Source organism: Anabas testudineus, chromosome 4 (genome assembly GCF_900324465.2).
Source record: "Anabas testudineus chromosome 4, fAnaTes1.2, whole genome shotgun sequence".
NCBI lineage: Eukaryota > Metazoa > Chordata > Actinopteri > Anabantiformes > Anabantidae > Anabas > Anabas testudineus.
The window spans coordinates 21,741,973-21,757,020 of NC_046613.1; the positions used below are offsets into that span (position 1 = coordinate 21,741,973).

Below are 15,048 nucleotides of genomic sequence, written 5' to 3' on the forward strand. Positions count from 1 at the left end.
ATTTTTTTTGGTCATTATGAACAGAAATAATAACTACAGTGAACAAAAGGACTTAGTATTGTTATATTAGTGGAACACTTAACTTCATATACATCATTTCCTGTCTTTCCCTTGCATTTAGACAATCTGAATCTAGTGGAAATGATGAACATCACAAACTCTAAAAACTACTATATACAGTAGACATACAATAAATACAGCCACTGTTAAAAATACTAAATAAAAATACTAAACCTTGAGGATTCTCATCTAACAAAGGAAATGTTTGGACTCCCAGACTCCTTTTATTATTCATATGACAGCCAAGCACAGTAGAGTTTTAGATCTAAATGGAAGATCAAGTTTATTTAAGAACTACCTGCATACAAAACATATTGCACATCAACCAGAACGATCCTTAAAAAAAAAAAAAAAAAAAAAACACATACTGTAGTTGACCCAACAAAAACACTTGGGATGTCACAACTCTCAGTAGTCCAAACTTTCTGCAAAAGAAACCCTAATAACGCATATTTTAGTGTCAAGAAAAAGAAGAGCCTCTCATTTTTTTTTAAATACTGTACATTTTTAAAATAAATAAACCAAATAAATCTCCTTCCTAAATGGAACAGTCGTGACCAGTTTCCAGCCAGTCGGTCTGTGGAAGAACCATAAAAATGACATCATCGTCACTTGAGCTTGGTTTTCCAGAAACATCTCAGTGTATTCAGCATTTTAAAAGGGAATATTAAACTCCAAGATGCTGCAAGGTTGCTTTGACTCTCTGCCGGTTTAACTGGATTTCTGGGAGGGAAAAGAATAACTATCCCTCTTTTCACATTTATTAAATTTGCTCAGTATTTAGCAATGAGATGTTTCCAGGAAACCCAGCACTGACGGCTACATCTCTGTCCAGTACTAAACAGTAACAGGCCTTTTTTCAGACTCAACTACAATCAGATTTTAAAAAGAGAAATTGGTTATGTTTCAGTGCAAAGAAAACAACTCTTCTATTGTTTCTTTTCCAGACACGCTGTAATAACATTTTTTCTATAACTGAAGTGGTTGCATATCGAAAAAGAGAAAGCAGCTAATGTCAAACTCCTCAACAGATATTTATTTATTTATATGTGTGTAAAAGGATAACGACTCATTTTGCCACAAACATTAAGAATAGACACACCTGATTTTAAAAAGATATGCCTTGAAATCATTTCACGCTCTTTCAGTGTTTGCCTCCACCTGCCTACGGTGCCTTAAGGGTCCTGATAGATGACGGCAACCAGGTAACACAGAAAAAGGTGAAATGTTTTCAGATGGTGTGCAGAGCCAGGCAAAAACATGTTGATTCTACTCTCAAGGCACAACAGCTGATCACATGTATGTCAAATATACTTGGGTTCCCAACAAAATCTGCACTGTGGTACTGCTCATGCAGAACATTTAAGTGACAAACCATATCCTGAAAAAACTGTGGAAGCATCTTTCTCAGTCCACCTGATAAAAGACAGGCTTTAATCCTCTAAAACCTTGCTGTGGTATTATTTTTACTAATAAAAAAGAAGTGCTGCATTTATACCACAGTATGAGTTTGAGTGGAATCCCTTTCTGCATTTTAAAAATACTGCATTCAGTCCAACCTTATCTTAAGCTCTCAATAAAGAGTGGACTGAAAAGTGCAGCTGAGTACAGATGTCTGTGTGTGTTTGACTATCTTTGGCAAGCTCATACATTTATGACTATTGTAAAAAAAAAAAAAAAAAAAGGTGTAAAATGGATAGTTGGACAGAATTGTGTAAAGGGCAGGTTGATGTTCAGACCTCTAAGCTTGCACAGTGGAGCTGGTTTCAAATATTTGTAAAGTAAAAAACAGTGCACATTGTTTTTCAATGTTTCAGTGTTAAGGCTGCTCTAGAGACTGGGAGATTCAATCTAGTGCAGCCAAAGTAATTTGAATATTTGAAACCATTTCCTTCACTGCGATATGACTAAGAGAGTCCATTAACAACAGGTTGCGGACTAGAATCTTCCTGGTAGGAGACTTTGGCGGGCCTCTCAGTGGGATCTGTGGTAGCACTGTCGCCGGCTGTGTCGGCAGCGTTACCGTTAGAACCATTAGTGGTTGCCGGGACAGTCTGCGGGCTGTCCTCAGCGATGGCCTCTACCTGGCCCTGAGAAATGTGGGATAAACAAATACTGCATTTTTTCACAAGTTCACCATTAAGTAATAAAAAAATTAAAAAAAACACGAGAAGGCAGTATTTGCATGTACAAGAAAAAAACAAACCTACTGAATACAGGTTAAATAGGTGAAGCATCAGGAACAGTCACATGGTTTTTATTCTAAGTACAGTACTAACCACATCCTTGTTTTTCTGGGTGTCCTCGATGGTCATCTGTCTGCTCTGAGAGTCAGCCCTGGATATGTAGTCAGCCACGGTCACTGTACAGATAGGGCAACAAATAAAAAACAATCTTATCAGTGTTGTGGAACTTTGATCAAATCCGTCACAGATGTCCAAAACTTGATTTTGACTGCACATCTGGAACTGGACAGACAATGGTGGCTGTGAGGAATTGTCACACCAGTTTACAACTGAGCAATCACTGTGAACAGCAAGCATGGCTGTCAAGAACTGGGAGACAGAGCAAACTCCCCCTGACTGTCATCTTAGTCTCAACATTATAAAAATGTGTTACTATAGGACACATTACAGACATTGCTGTGAATTTCAACCTGACAATACAAAATCGAGATGCAGCCAAGTTATTAGTGAAGAAGTATTGTGCCTATACATGTTGTTTTATGTTATTAATATAGTATTTATAGTATCATTAACTGCATATTTCAAAAGGTGTCTGTCCATCAACCAGCCACACTGAACAATCAGTTACTAGAAAATTGAGAAGGTGCAAGTTGTTTAGTATGTTTCTGGTCCCACACAAACAAACACGAGTCCTGGTGCACAACCTCTTAGCCAAGCTGTTAGGAGCTCTGTTCAGGTGAAGGGAAGCTGGTAGTTGCCATGGTTACCTGGCTGCCTCTCTTGAGGCAAACGGACACGGCGACGCCGACTACGGTTACGGCGCTGAGGTTTAGCTTCAGAGTCATCTAGAGTTGTTTGGTCATCACAAAGAGAAGTATTTGGAGCTTAGATTACCTTTAAACCAGAAACCTGCTTTTCGTTGACTTCTTTCACACTTGACATGGAAAATGATGCATTGTCTGACAGCAGTTAGCGCAAAAAAATAGGGATTTTGGAAAATATGCTATGACAAACCTTTTTACCAAGATATTGTGTTGAATACACGGCTATCCTTTCACTACTGGATATAAAAAAATGCACTGTATGCACAGAGAACTGTAAAACGATCTCTCCAAATCATGTAACTTCCCTACCTATTCCATTTTCACTCATTGAGGCATTGTCTGACTCGCTCATGCCATCCATCAGCGTGGCTTCTTCGTCTGTTCTGCGTCGTCGAGATCTTCGGCGGCGGTTTGCAGGTAAGTTGGACTCGCTAGCATCTGTGTCTGCAGTCTGGTCTGTCTCTGTGTTTGTCTCCAAGGTTCCATAAGAGTGGTTGTCCTCATGGTCCCGAAGTCCTGCAACAGTTACATAAAGTTCACAGAAAATAGGTTTTACCTAGAGTCAACAACAAGACTTTTACAAGACCAAAGTTGTTTCTGTTTCTTTAGAGCCTCAAAATTCACACTGAAAGCATTTCAGATGCTTTTTTTTGTTTGTCACATGCACATCTCATAGAAGAGATCGAAGTACATTCGGTTAAATGTATCATTACAAAGTGACTGTGAAACTTTTGTCAATCGTGCTTAACTCCTGGAACCTCCATAGTTTTTTGCGCCTCAAGTCTATTTTTCCCCTGTAGCTGTTTGAATCTGTTTAAATGCTGTACCAGCATCAGTAATGACTGATCTGACGCCCAGTGTCACTGTGAGCTTTCTGGTTTCACTCTCCCGGCCATCTACAGCAGACAGGCAGGGAAATTTATAAAATCAGGAATAAAAACATCCCTGATTTCTTTCTGTTAAGCAAACATGAAACCCATGTTTGACCAATAAAGTTCTGCTGTCAGTCAGCTTGGGGAAGACAGAATATTCAGCCACTTTCTCTTTGTCCTGCTGATTGAAGACACTGATGACAGAGACCGCCAATGCAGATCAGAGTCAGCGTGGATTAGAGAGAGAGAGAGAAAATTTTTACCAGAGCTGTTGCCATATCCTCCTCTCCCTCCTCTTCCGCGCCCTCCAGGCCCTCCTCGGCCTCTGCCTGGCCCTGGCCTCCTACGGCCGTCTCGCTGTGGTCGTGTGCCTCTCTCCCTCTCTCTGCAAGTCAGTAAATCATTCAAAATCTCACACTAAACATTTGGAAATAAAAACAGTACAACAGTGAAAAACATTCACTATTTATTCAAATTACAGCAGACATTGTGGAGATAACACACTTCCATCAACTACAGGTGAAATATTTTGCACATCTTTGGATTATATTCGAAAATAAATTCACCTGTCCTGGTCTTCTCCAGCCAGGGACCAGTCACTGAGCTCATCCCTGCGCTCTGAATCAGTCTCAGAGGCGTTGGAGTGCTCGGAGTTGGTGCCTGAAATCAACCAAGACGTATTAGAAGACGTCATACTGTCCAGACGTTTTAATTCATGCAATGATTTATTTCTATTTGGTTTATTTGTACACATAACTTTTGATCTTAAAAGGCACCTACCATATCCAGTGCTGTAGCTGTGGCCTCTGCGTCCACGCCCTCGACCGTTGTAAGAGCGACTGCCATGTAAAGTGGATGAAGAGGCGTTGGCACTGCTGTCTGCATTATACCCTCCCCCTCTCTCCCCTCTGTCTCCTCTCTCCCTGTCAGTTGGTCGGTGGCCCTGGGTGATCTGACGTAACTGTTCATCAATCTGCATCCGTTCCAGACGAAGCTGCTCAATCTCCTGGACGGTAAGCAAACACAGGGGTACCCGTAAAAATCGAGATAGAAAATTAGTGTAAAGAAGAAGTAAGACATGAACAATGAGTGTTTCTGAAAATTAAGCAAATCTCTCTGTAAGTATTTGTAGTATTTGTTCTTAAGGGTCATCACTGGATACACATGCATCATTATTATCATACACACATCTACAACACTTCCTGTGTGCCTTGTGCTGCTTATTCTGAATCTTGCTAGGTTGGTTCCCTGTGTATAATCCACAATCTGCCTCAGCTCTTCTTCTAGCTGCTGGCCCTCTGCAAGAAGCTCCACCATGTCCTACACACAGAGTGCACGCACCACAGAACATGCAAACAGCACAGGACAAACAAACACACATGCAGTGCAAAATGTATACAAACCATAGAAAAGGGAATTGATTATAAAGATCAATTTTGATATTTTTTGTGACATGCACAATTAATACTATAGACTGAAAAAAAAATCCGTAATAAATAAGGAAAGAAGGAAATTATGTACTATAGCTTTTTGTAAAATACTGTAAATGTCCAGCCGGTCAATACTGAAAGCTTTCAGGTAATTAGAGCAAACTTCAGTTCCATTGTGTATTTTTGTGCTGACACTGACTGCATTTTCAAATTGAACCCTGGTCAGCACAGAAGTCAGTGTTCTCCAGGAAAAATCTACCTGTGAAAATCAAGGTTCTTTAGTCCCCTACATGCTTGCAAAAAATATACTTCCTGCTTACTTGAGAAAACCGACTGTAACCTAGTAACTAAAGCACATGAAAAAGAGGCTTAAAACTGAACCGTTTTGATTAATTTACCATAAAACCTACTATGTGACCTCTCATAAGCTCAGTCACATAGGTTCTGTTGCTGTTTACCTCATGTTTAATTTAGCAATGAGATAACGGCAAAGATGTATCCACCCATAAAACATGTAGCCTCTGCTCTTTAATTTTATATATTCTTATATTATTATAAGTGTATAAAATGTTCAAGCAGCTGTCTCCATTATGAAATACTATTGTACAGCTAGTCTTGAAAATCGCTTAATCTATTGTATAAAAGCATCCATGAGCTATCCTAATGTGTTTTTTCTTATCACTTATTCATAGTCATCATCACCCATGTATTGTTGCTAATTGGTTTTACATATAACTCTATTTGAGCATCTGCAAAGCAGTGCTGCTGTTAATCAGGCAAAGCTTATGAAACTGCAGACATATTGAGAGCCAGGTATTAAAAGTTAGGTTTTATGTTTGCATGATTTTACAACAAGCTGCATTTCATGCTGCCAAATGAATGAAACACTGGTTAGGCATTGAAAGACAGCCTGAAATGGCTGGAAACTGAAGCTGTCACATCGAGTGAAAGCAAAGGTTGGCAACAACATAGACAAACATGCATCAAAAGCAAGCCCAGTTATCCAATGCAGCAAAACAAACCCACAAATAGGGGTATTCTTACATTGAGGTAAGAGATATGGTACTCCAACAAGACCTGAACATTGCCAATGCTCTCCTTAGTACCGACAAAGGTGAAGGGGACCATTCCCTGTGTCAACAAAACATAAAAAACACAAATGTTAGTATGGGACTGAAGAGGGAAGAAAACAAACATGGCCTTTATAAAGATACAAAACTGGCCACAATTATCAGTACTCAACAACCAGCTTTGTCAGAAGCAGTACACGTGTTGAAGTAGCAGGCTTACTTCCTGTCGGGGTTGCTTGGTGTCATTGTCTCCTTCTATCCTGACCCTCACAACACCAGATTTGTCCACAATCTCCTGGATGACCTTACCATTCTTACCGATTACTTTACCTAGAGAGCGGAGAAAAGAGGACGAGGTAACAAGTCACAGTGTAAATGACAAGTGAGTAGTTTCATTTCACAGTATTGGCATGTGAAGTAATATTAGATAACTACTGTCTATCGCACGCACACACACACACACACACGCACTACTGCCTGTCATCTGGTATAACTCGTAACATGTAAAGCATCTCATTTAAAGCTGCCCTGGAATTCCCCCAGTTAAAACAGAAGCTCTGGGGATTTCCAAGCTGGGTCTACATACCAACAAGGTTCCTTGGCACCTGAAAGGAATCCTCCAGAAACTCCAGGTAGTTCCTGGCCTTCTTCACAGCTTCTTCTGTCTGTAAGACAACACAGACTTATGTTCATATAAAATACATGCATTGGCCACAGCATGCAGATACAATTAGTGCAGTTGGCTTTCAAATATAGTTAATTATCAACAAATTAATGCACTGAAATAGAATTTGCATTCACTCCTACTTGTTTCAAAACATACTGAAATATGTCAAACGCTGTATGTCTGCAGTGTATTTCTCAAAATGTGCAAACAAAACAAAAGTTCCTACCTCTCCATAAATCCTGAAAGTGCCAGTCTCCTCATCCAACTCAATGGCAGTGACACCTGGAACTTTCCGAGCTTGTTGGATGTTGCTGCCATGGCTGCCGATGGCCAGGCCCATCAAATCTGGTCTCACCACAAACTCCTCCTGGAAGGAGGACACCAGCTGCCTGGAGCTCTAACAAAAACACAACAAAGACAGATTTGTACTCCATTCTATGTTGTACTTAGTAGTTAGTTCTTGGTTATATAATATATGTTCTAACTGCTTTTACAAATAATGTACATTTACAAACACTTACAATATCCATATATCTGCTTACAGCTATGTCTGAATTCTTCTGACAATCTGGCTCAGAAACTTACCTCAAGGTGTTTTGTGGCCTCCTGGTTGCGTGACATCAGCAGCAGCTTGGTCCTGAGGCTGCGCAGGTGCATGTCACTTAGCAAAGACACACGTTTCACTGTTGTTTCGTTGGTTGACTGAACACACAGGAACACACAGATGAAATAAAAATTAACACATTCTGAGCTGCAGAAAGAAATTAATGTTATTTATTTACTATAAAAACATACTGAGACTAACATATCTAACATATTATACAAGTCCAAATGTTACCAAGCAATTAGAGTCAATTAGTTACCAAAATCACTAGTTGGCTGGTCTCAGGGCAGTATGAGATGTGATAGGCTCCCACAGCTTTCTTAAATTCTTTATGGGCGTTTTCATTCTGGCACCTGTGACACAGGAGTAATTTAGTACTTCAAACAACCTAATCATCAGTGTAAATAGATGGTTTACATTTGACAAACAGCTGACAGGGAATTGGGATCTGAGAAATTCAAAGAGAAATGCAAAGTTCACAAAGTCAATGTTACAGCTATAATACAGTTTTTAAGTGTTTACACTGCTACCATTGATTAACAAGCACACAAATTTATTATTTATCCATCACTACTGTGGTTGATGTAAATGAGCAGTACGTACGCTTCTTGTAGATCCTGAGGAACAGGGACAGTGCACTTGTGAAAGGAGTTCTTGGTGATAGCCTTGTTGGTGTTGACAGGACGCAGGCGCTCAAAGGTCACAATCTCATTGTAGGTGGCATCACAGGCTGCATACTCAATGACAAAGAACTGAAAAGACAGATTCAGCGTCAAAAAATAAAAACTACACACACTAAAAATAAGACATGTGAATATTTATTATATAACAATAATGTAAAATAGGTTTTCAGCTAGCACTTTAATAATACAACAAAAACAGCATCACAGTTTGCTATTCAGTTAACTTTAATGACAGTTACTATTGCTTAAAAAGAATATCAGTATGAATGCAGTACTGTTCATATTTATGTTCATGTAAATAATGAGAGCATAGTATTAAAAAAAATACTCACATCTCCCTTTGTCATGCGGACTTTTGCCAACCACCAACCACAAGGTTCCTGTTCATTGGCTCTGGAGAAAATCTGACAAGGGATTAAATCAAAAACACAGTAAGACACAGACAAAGACAAAAAGGAAAAAAAAACAACATGCATGTCCGCCTCACCTCCACATCCTCGCCCTCTATAATCTCCTTCTTGGCATCAGAGGGTGGTGGCAACCTGACATCACTGAAGGGCACCTGGCGTTCTGGCTGCCAACTGAAAGCAACATGAAGATTTGTTACCTTGCTAAAATCTTAAAATTATGACATGTTTTATGAAAGTACAGCATAAAGAGAGACTCACTTGTTCTCAAAGGCAATGGTGAGAGAGTCATCGTGGATATCTTTGACAAAGCCCTGAGAAACAGACAGAGGTTGGTTCACAGAAATGAACATGATTGAACAGAAATATATATTAATGTAGCATCTACTCGATTTACAGAGACTGTAGTGAACAGAAAAGATACCGAATGAGCTGATTCTTCAACAAGGCTCTTTGCTTTGTGAAAGACATAATTTCAACTTTGAAAGAGAGTGTCAGTATTAATATCTCAATGCTTGGTTAGATCTGTGCATTTCTAAGGGACGCAGACATTTTCCTGGGTTACGTGGATGTTCATATAAGTCATGTGCAACTGAACCAATCAGTAAAGTTAAAAACTAGAATATGAATTACATGTTTCCTTGACAGCATGTTCATAAACCACTAGTAAACACTGTTAATTAAAAGTAAAAGTTTGGTACTGCTGTGAATCTAACATCTGGTATGCTCTCCCCTTCATAATATGGTGTTTGTGTAAGAGGGATTAAAACAGATTCAGTGTGTTTCCTTCATTGTGCTGGTTTCTGACACAACTTGTGCAGTAGTGTAGTTTTAGTTTGTTTCTAAACCATTACCATGAGCTTGAGCACTGTAGTTCATTTAAAGTTCCCATGCATAACTTAATGCCACTCACTAGAACACAACATGTGTATGAATGCAAAGCTGAAAATAACGCAGTATTAACAGTACTCCTACCAGTAACATTTGCTCAAAACTACAGGGATTAACTGCTTTAGAAAATGTATCTATGACCCAATTATCAAGATTTAAGTCTTCACAAGGAGCCAGTGTATTTGGTGCTACTGATAGAGTAGGGGTGTGTTGAGAATTACAGGAAAAACATTGTTAGTTTTGGCATTTTAATGCCATTTTTAAAAAAAAAAGCTAACTCTTTATCAAAACCACAGACTTAAACAGCCCTATATTTCAAGAGATCGCCCCGGGCAAGTGACAACCGGGTACACAATGTGCCAATGTGTGGATTTATCAGAGAATCAGAGAAAATCTGAGTAAAAGGAAATCAAGGAATGAACAGCAGAGGAGATGAAAGGAGACTGTTACTATTAGTTTAGGCAGAAGCAGGTCCAGAAATAGCTTTTAAGTCTGTGGTATCAGTGACCCTCCCCTGACATGCCAGCTGGTCAGGATTGACAAGGAACAGCTGGCTCACATATACAGAAAATAGCTTGAGCATGATGAAGTATCAAATAATAGACAGCGACAGACGACTCAGTCACGGTGTCTCCTACACAACTAATACTTAATAAACCTTAGTAAACTACACGAGATTAGTTAAACATCCCAAATATCAATAAGCTACACTTTTCAGTGTCTTAGCACAACTTACTTTAGCTTCATCTTACGACGTCAACAGTTAAGCAACTAGCAAGTTAGCTAACTTTTAGCTCGGTTAAGCTGCTACCACACGTCAAGCAACATCAATAACAGCATTTATCGATTGTGTATACTATTTATCAGAGACATTATTATGTTTATTCCCCTCTGAGTGTAAAGAAATGTCGCTAAAAAGAGTCAGTAGGCGAAGACTGGCGAGCGATGCTAGCTGAGCATGCTAATTTTAGCTAGCATTGCTAATGCAGGCTAATGACAAGCAGCTCGAGGGTTCGGAAAAAGTCGGACCACGTTTCCGTGGTCGATGAGCCTGACATACTGTATCGTATGACAGCTTATTGTGTTTGAGTGTGAGTTGATAAGGCCGTATTTACCTTGTAATAAGCCCCGTTGGAGCCACGGACCTCCACCGCCAGTTCTTCCATATTGGACACGCAAAGCATGTTGGGACGACAGGTGCTGCTTGAGGCAGCTGCTCCAGCTCGGTGCACAAGAACCAACTGAACCTGTCCGTAAACAAACTGTGATCAAAGTCAGGCCTGAAGGAAAAGTGCAGGTACTCTGCAATAAGTACCAGTGTACAAGTACTGCACAGCAGGATCCATCTGACAAATATACTGTAAACAAACGATGAGTGAAACAAGTCTAGTTCACATGTGTTAAATGTGTTCCCTATAAATATAATTAACAGATTCCAAAACTGGGGAGAGTTTCAGACATTAAGTCGTCAAGTAAACAATATGTACTGTGAACTAATTTCACATTGGACTGAAAACTACAAACAAGGTACATGACCACATTGAAAGTTTCCACATGTAAGCTATAAATTATTAGTAGTTAATATGCAGAATATGATAAGATTGCAGTTATTGATGCATTCATGTGTAAACTTCTGCAGGTGAAAAAAGTGGAGCTAATACTAATCTTTTTTTTTCTGCAAGGTAGTTAATCTATAATAATTCAGCAACATGCATTACTAAGTTATATTTTGTATGATAAAACTGCATCTGCAAAGTACCCAGTAACTAAAGCTGTCAAATGAGCCCAGTGGAGTAAAACGAAAACTGGAAATACTCCAGTACGAGCTTATTAAACTGTACTTAGTACTTGACTGTGCTGCACCTAAATAGCATAAAAGAAAATAAAGTTCTTGTTTCAACTTTGAGTTCTTGCTGCTTTGCCTGATTTTACAGTTTACGTACTAGTGAAGTCCTGCACAGAGGACTGACCCCTGTGAGAGTTACTGGATTATTATCACCAGTGCATCTTATTCTTGAAGCTGGTTATCACCATAACCCCCCTAGTTGTTTTGTTTTATCCAAGCAACTTCCCTTGATCAACCATTGTACAACCAACCCCAAATTAGCAAAACAGTTACCAATTACTTTTATGATAATTGATGATTTATTAGTTAAGCTCATCACCAGTGTGGTGATGTACAAGTATAATTAAAAGAACACACTCATGTAAAGTACAAGTAAGAGATGACAAAATTTACTTAGCTGCTGTCCATAAGGGTTTTGCAGAACACTTTCAGACATTTGTAGCATCTGGACTGACACTTGCTGAGACTCTTTATTTTAAAAAATGTCTCTTATTATGGTAAATGTGTACTAATGCAATGCTATAGAATCACTGTGTTAAAATTTGCATCTTCTGTAATTCAGGAGAGTAACAAACACAAATGTTTTAGCTGTTGCCTTCCATAGTGCAGCCTTGAATAACATTATACACTGTAATGCACTGCACAATGCAAAGCTTATTCATCTTAAACACACACACTTTTTGCAGTTTTAAGACCAAAAGTCTTAAAACATGCAGCCGGCAGTTGATATTTTCCTCCAGCTCTTGTCTTGTGATTCCTGCGTCATTTATCCCTTCATTCAATGAACAAAACAGCTCATATATAGTTTCAACTACATAATTTGTCTCAGAAATGATTTATTTATCCTGGTAGATTCTTTACTCTCACATCCTCTTGGGCTGCCTCCTAAATACACATTAGGCTAGTGAATGAGTGAAGTGTTGAGACAAACACAGATCAGTCCCTGGCTCGCCTTTTAGAAACAGCCACTGTGACACCTAGTGGCCAGTGCTCAATCTCCTGGGGACTGTTGCTGTTGTGAGGAAGCGATTTATTTTGATTTGGCACCCCCATGAGACTGCACCAGAGATACACTACACAGCTCCATGTGAAAGCGAACCTCAACAGGGCTTGTTTTAATTATTATATTACTGTTTTTAATTTATTACAAGGAATAATTTAAATACATTTGAATGTGTCCACTATACACTCACAAAATCTACCTGTGAAATTGGATGAGGTCAAGTTGAGCTGAGATATAAAAATCTGTTTGTTTTCATTTCAATTTAGCAAAACTACTTTTTATGTGGTCATAAAATCAAAATGACCCAAAGGTAAACAAAAGAAACTAAATATGCAGATTAATGCTGGACAACAACCAAATCTACCAAGATCAAGTATTTTGGATTCTACAAAAGGCTTTATTATTAATTATTATGAAATGATAAAATTATAAAAACCTATACATTAAAACAGCTTTAATATATAGCGATATTATGTTTTTATACTTAGGAAATGACAGCAAGGTGCTTTAGGAAAGTTTCCTCAGCACAATGTAGGTGTAGTTCAGCAGTATATGAAGTGATTTATCTTATTCTTTTTTAATATAAAAAGGGTGCAACTCCCTGTTCAAACAAAAATATTTGTTTTTATTTACAACATAATAGCCACACATTTACAAAAACAAGTACCCGTCACATTAAGCTTCGTTACACTTTATTCCACAATCAACATAAAGCAGTTACACGCCAGGAAACAATGCTTACTGCAACTTGAAATGAATTAGTCTGAACTGAATTTCAAATATAATTTAACAAAGAAAATAATGATAGGTTAACAACTTAATGTGCATAAATGTTCACATCTACTAAACTCTGGTAAAAGGTCAAAACAGACTTAAAAGTACCCGTTATATTTTAATTCATATTGCAACATAAATATTATGTAAAGATTATGCCAAATACAAGACAAAATCATATTAGGAGTACAACATTTTATAGTCTACATGTAGATACTGTGATTTATGTTTAATAAATCTGCTATTTGATGCAAAGAAAAATCAAAGCATACAGTTCTGTATTAAATAAATGCACATAGGAAGCTATAAAATAGGCTTAGACCGTGGTTCAACAGTGAAAAAATAATTATCACATGCCAAAAAATAAAAATATATGTTTTTTTAAGTATGTTTTGAAATATCTTTTGATGTATTCCCACACTGTGATCAGGCAGCGATGAAGACAGCATGCACTGTGTATAATGTGGTGTGTGTGCCAGCAAAATATTCTGCTTGGTCTGAAGACATTACCACAGACCCTCACAGTCTGCCTGATAGTCCGTCCTTACGTTCTGATTTAAACCAGTTTACCAATTCCATTATGCTAAGCCCGAACACTGGTTGGGAAATGATGAACGATTATGTGAAACACATAATCTCCCTGCTGCACCATCATTGCAATATGACAGCCAAATTTCATTCATCCTATCCAATTCCTTCCTTATTTAAGGAAAGAAAATTACTGGTCCCAGTAATCAGATATGTAGCAAGGCTGTGTGCAAGAGTTAAGCCCACTCCCATTAGGCTTTCTGCTTCGCTCCTGCTGTAGTCAAACACATGCACACACATACGCACACACACCCGGAGGGAGACAGATACACATGTTCCACATGTCTGACCCTCCTCAGTTCTCACATCCCCTTTCACCCGTTTCAAGGACTATTATTTGGCCTTGATATATTCTCTACAACATCATCCGTTAGCGATGCCAGTTTGAAACACAGTGTCCCTTAAGTGGTTTAGAGAGCTGCAGACAGGCAGTTCTCCCAAACACACACACACACACACACACACACACTTCAAACTCTCCTCCCCTTCTCTCACTTCTGAAAAGAAGGCCTGCACAAATGTTCTTTCTCCAAACAACATCATTTTTGAAATTAGGCTAAATTAGATAAGAATGCAATTTTGTCTTTTTCGCCGTCATTATCCTCTGACAAAAATCAAATGTAATGACGAGACATTATTTGGCACCAATATTCATTCCCCTTCTTTCTCTCTGTATCCCCATGGAACAAAATCACCAGCGAGCTGCTATATTAAACACCATGTAATTTATTGCTAATACACTCTGGATATCATAGGCTCTTGGAAAGCTCCAGTGTCACAAACAGAAAGAGGTGTATTGAGCCTATGACTGTTTGTTCTCCTTCACACATGTCCAATTTCTCTCTCCAATCGGGAATGCATTATAGGTGTAATTGAAAATTAGTAGTACATCTTTTTTTTTTCGGGGGGTAATTTATCAGGCCTCATTGTTCCTGTGTGACACCTCCAGGGCCCGTTTCTCACAAGGAGCCCGGAGCACCGAGAGGCTTTCTGCTTGCCCAGGCCCCGCAGTGCTCTCTCTGCTTTGTCACTAATTGTGGCCTCCTCTCCACTGAATTGTGATTCGGGTAAAAGAGCTTGTTGGCTTGATGCGATGAAGCTGCCGGTGACGCTCTCACCATTATCAAAGATACTCTTGATCTT

General features: G+C 38.8%; 1 protein-coding gene across 4 annotated transcripts; it reads right to left on the bottom strand.

The window, feature by feature from the left end:
• Positions 1-312: 312 nt before the first annotated feature.
• fxr1 (fragile X mental retardation, autosomal homolog 1) lies at positions 313-10,927 on the bottom strand. 4 transcript variants are annotated; one of them, XM_026345904.1, is made up of 18 exons: positions 10,810-10,927; positions 9,065-9,117; positions 8,884-8,977; positions 8,729-8,800; positions 8,317-8,465; positions 7,973-8,066; positions 7,695-7,811; positions 7,336-7,506; positions 7,029-7,107; positions 6,663-6,772; positions 6,417-6,503; positions 4,723-4,948; positions 4,509-4,602; positions 4,206-4,327; positions 3,380-3,586; positions 3,014-3,091; positions 2,340-2,422; positions 313-2,150 (listed from the first exon to the last, which is right to left on the bottom strand). In XM_026345904.1, the coding sequence occupies exons 1-18, from the start codon at positions 10,876-10,878 to the stop codon at positions 1,968-1,970; spliced, it is 2,088 nt and encodes a 695-aa protein (XP_026201689.1). In that variant the 5' UTR covers positions 10,879-10,927; the 3' UTR covers positions 313-1,967. The 4 variants fall into 4 exon arrangements, with proteins under 4 accessions (XP_026201689.1, XP_026201688.1, XP_026201687.1 ...); XM_026345903.1 differs by having other exon boundaries at positions 6,417-6,509; XM_026345902.1 differs by having other exon boundaries at positions 6,417-6,512.
• Between the last annotated feature and the right edge of the window lie 4,121 nt (positions 10,928-15,048).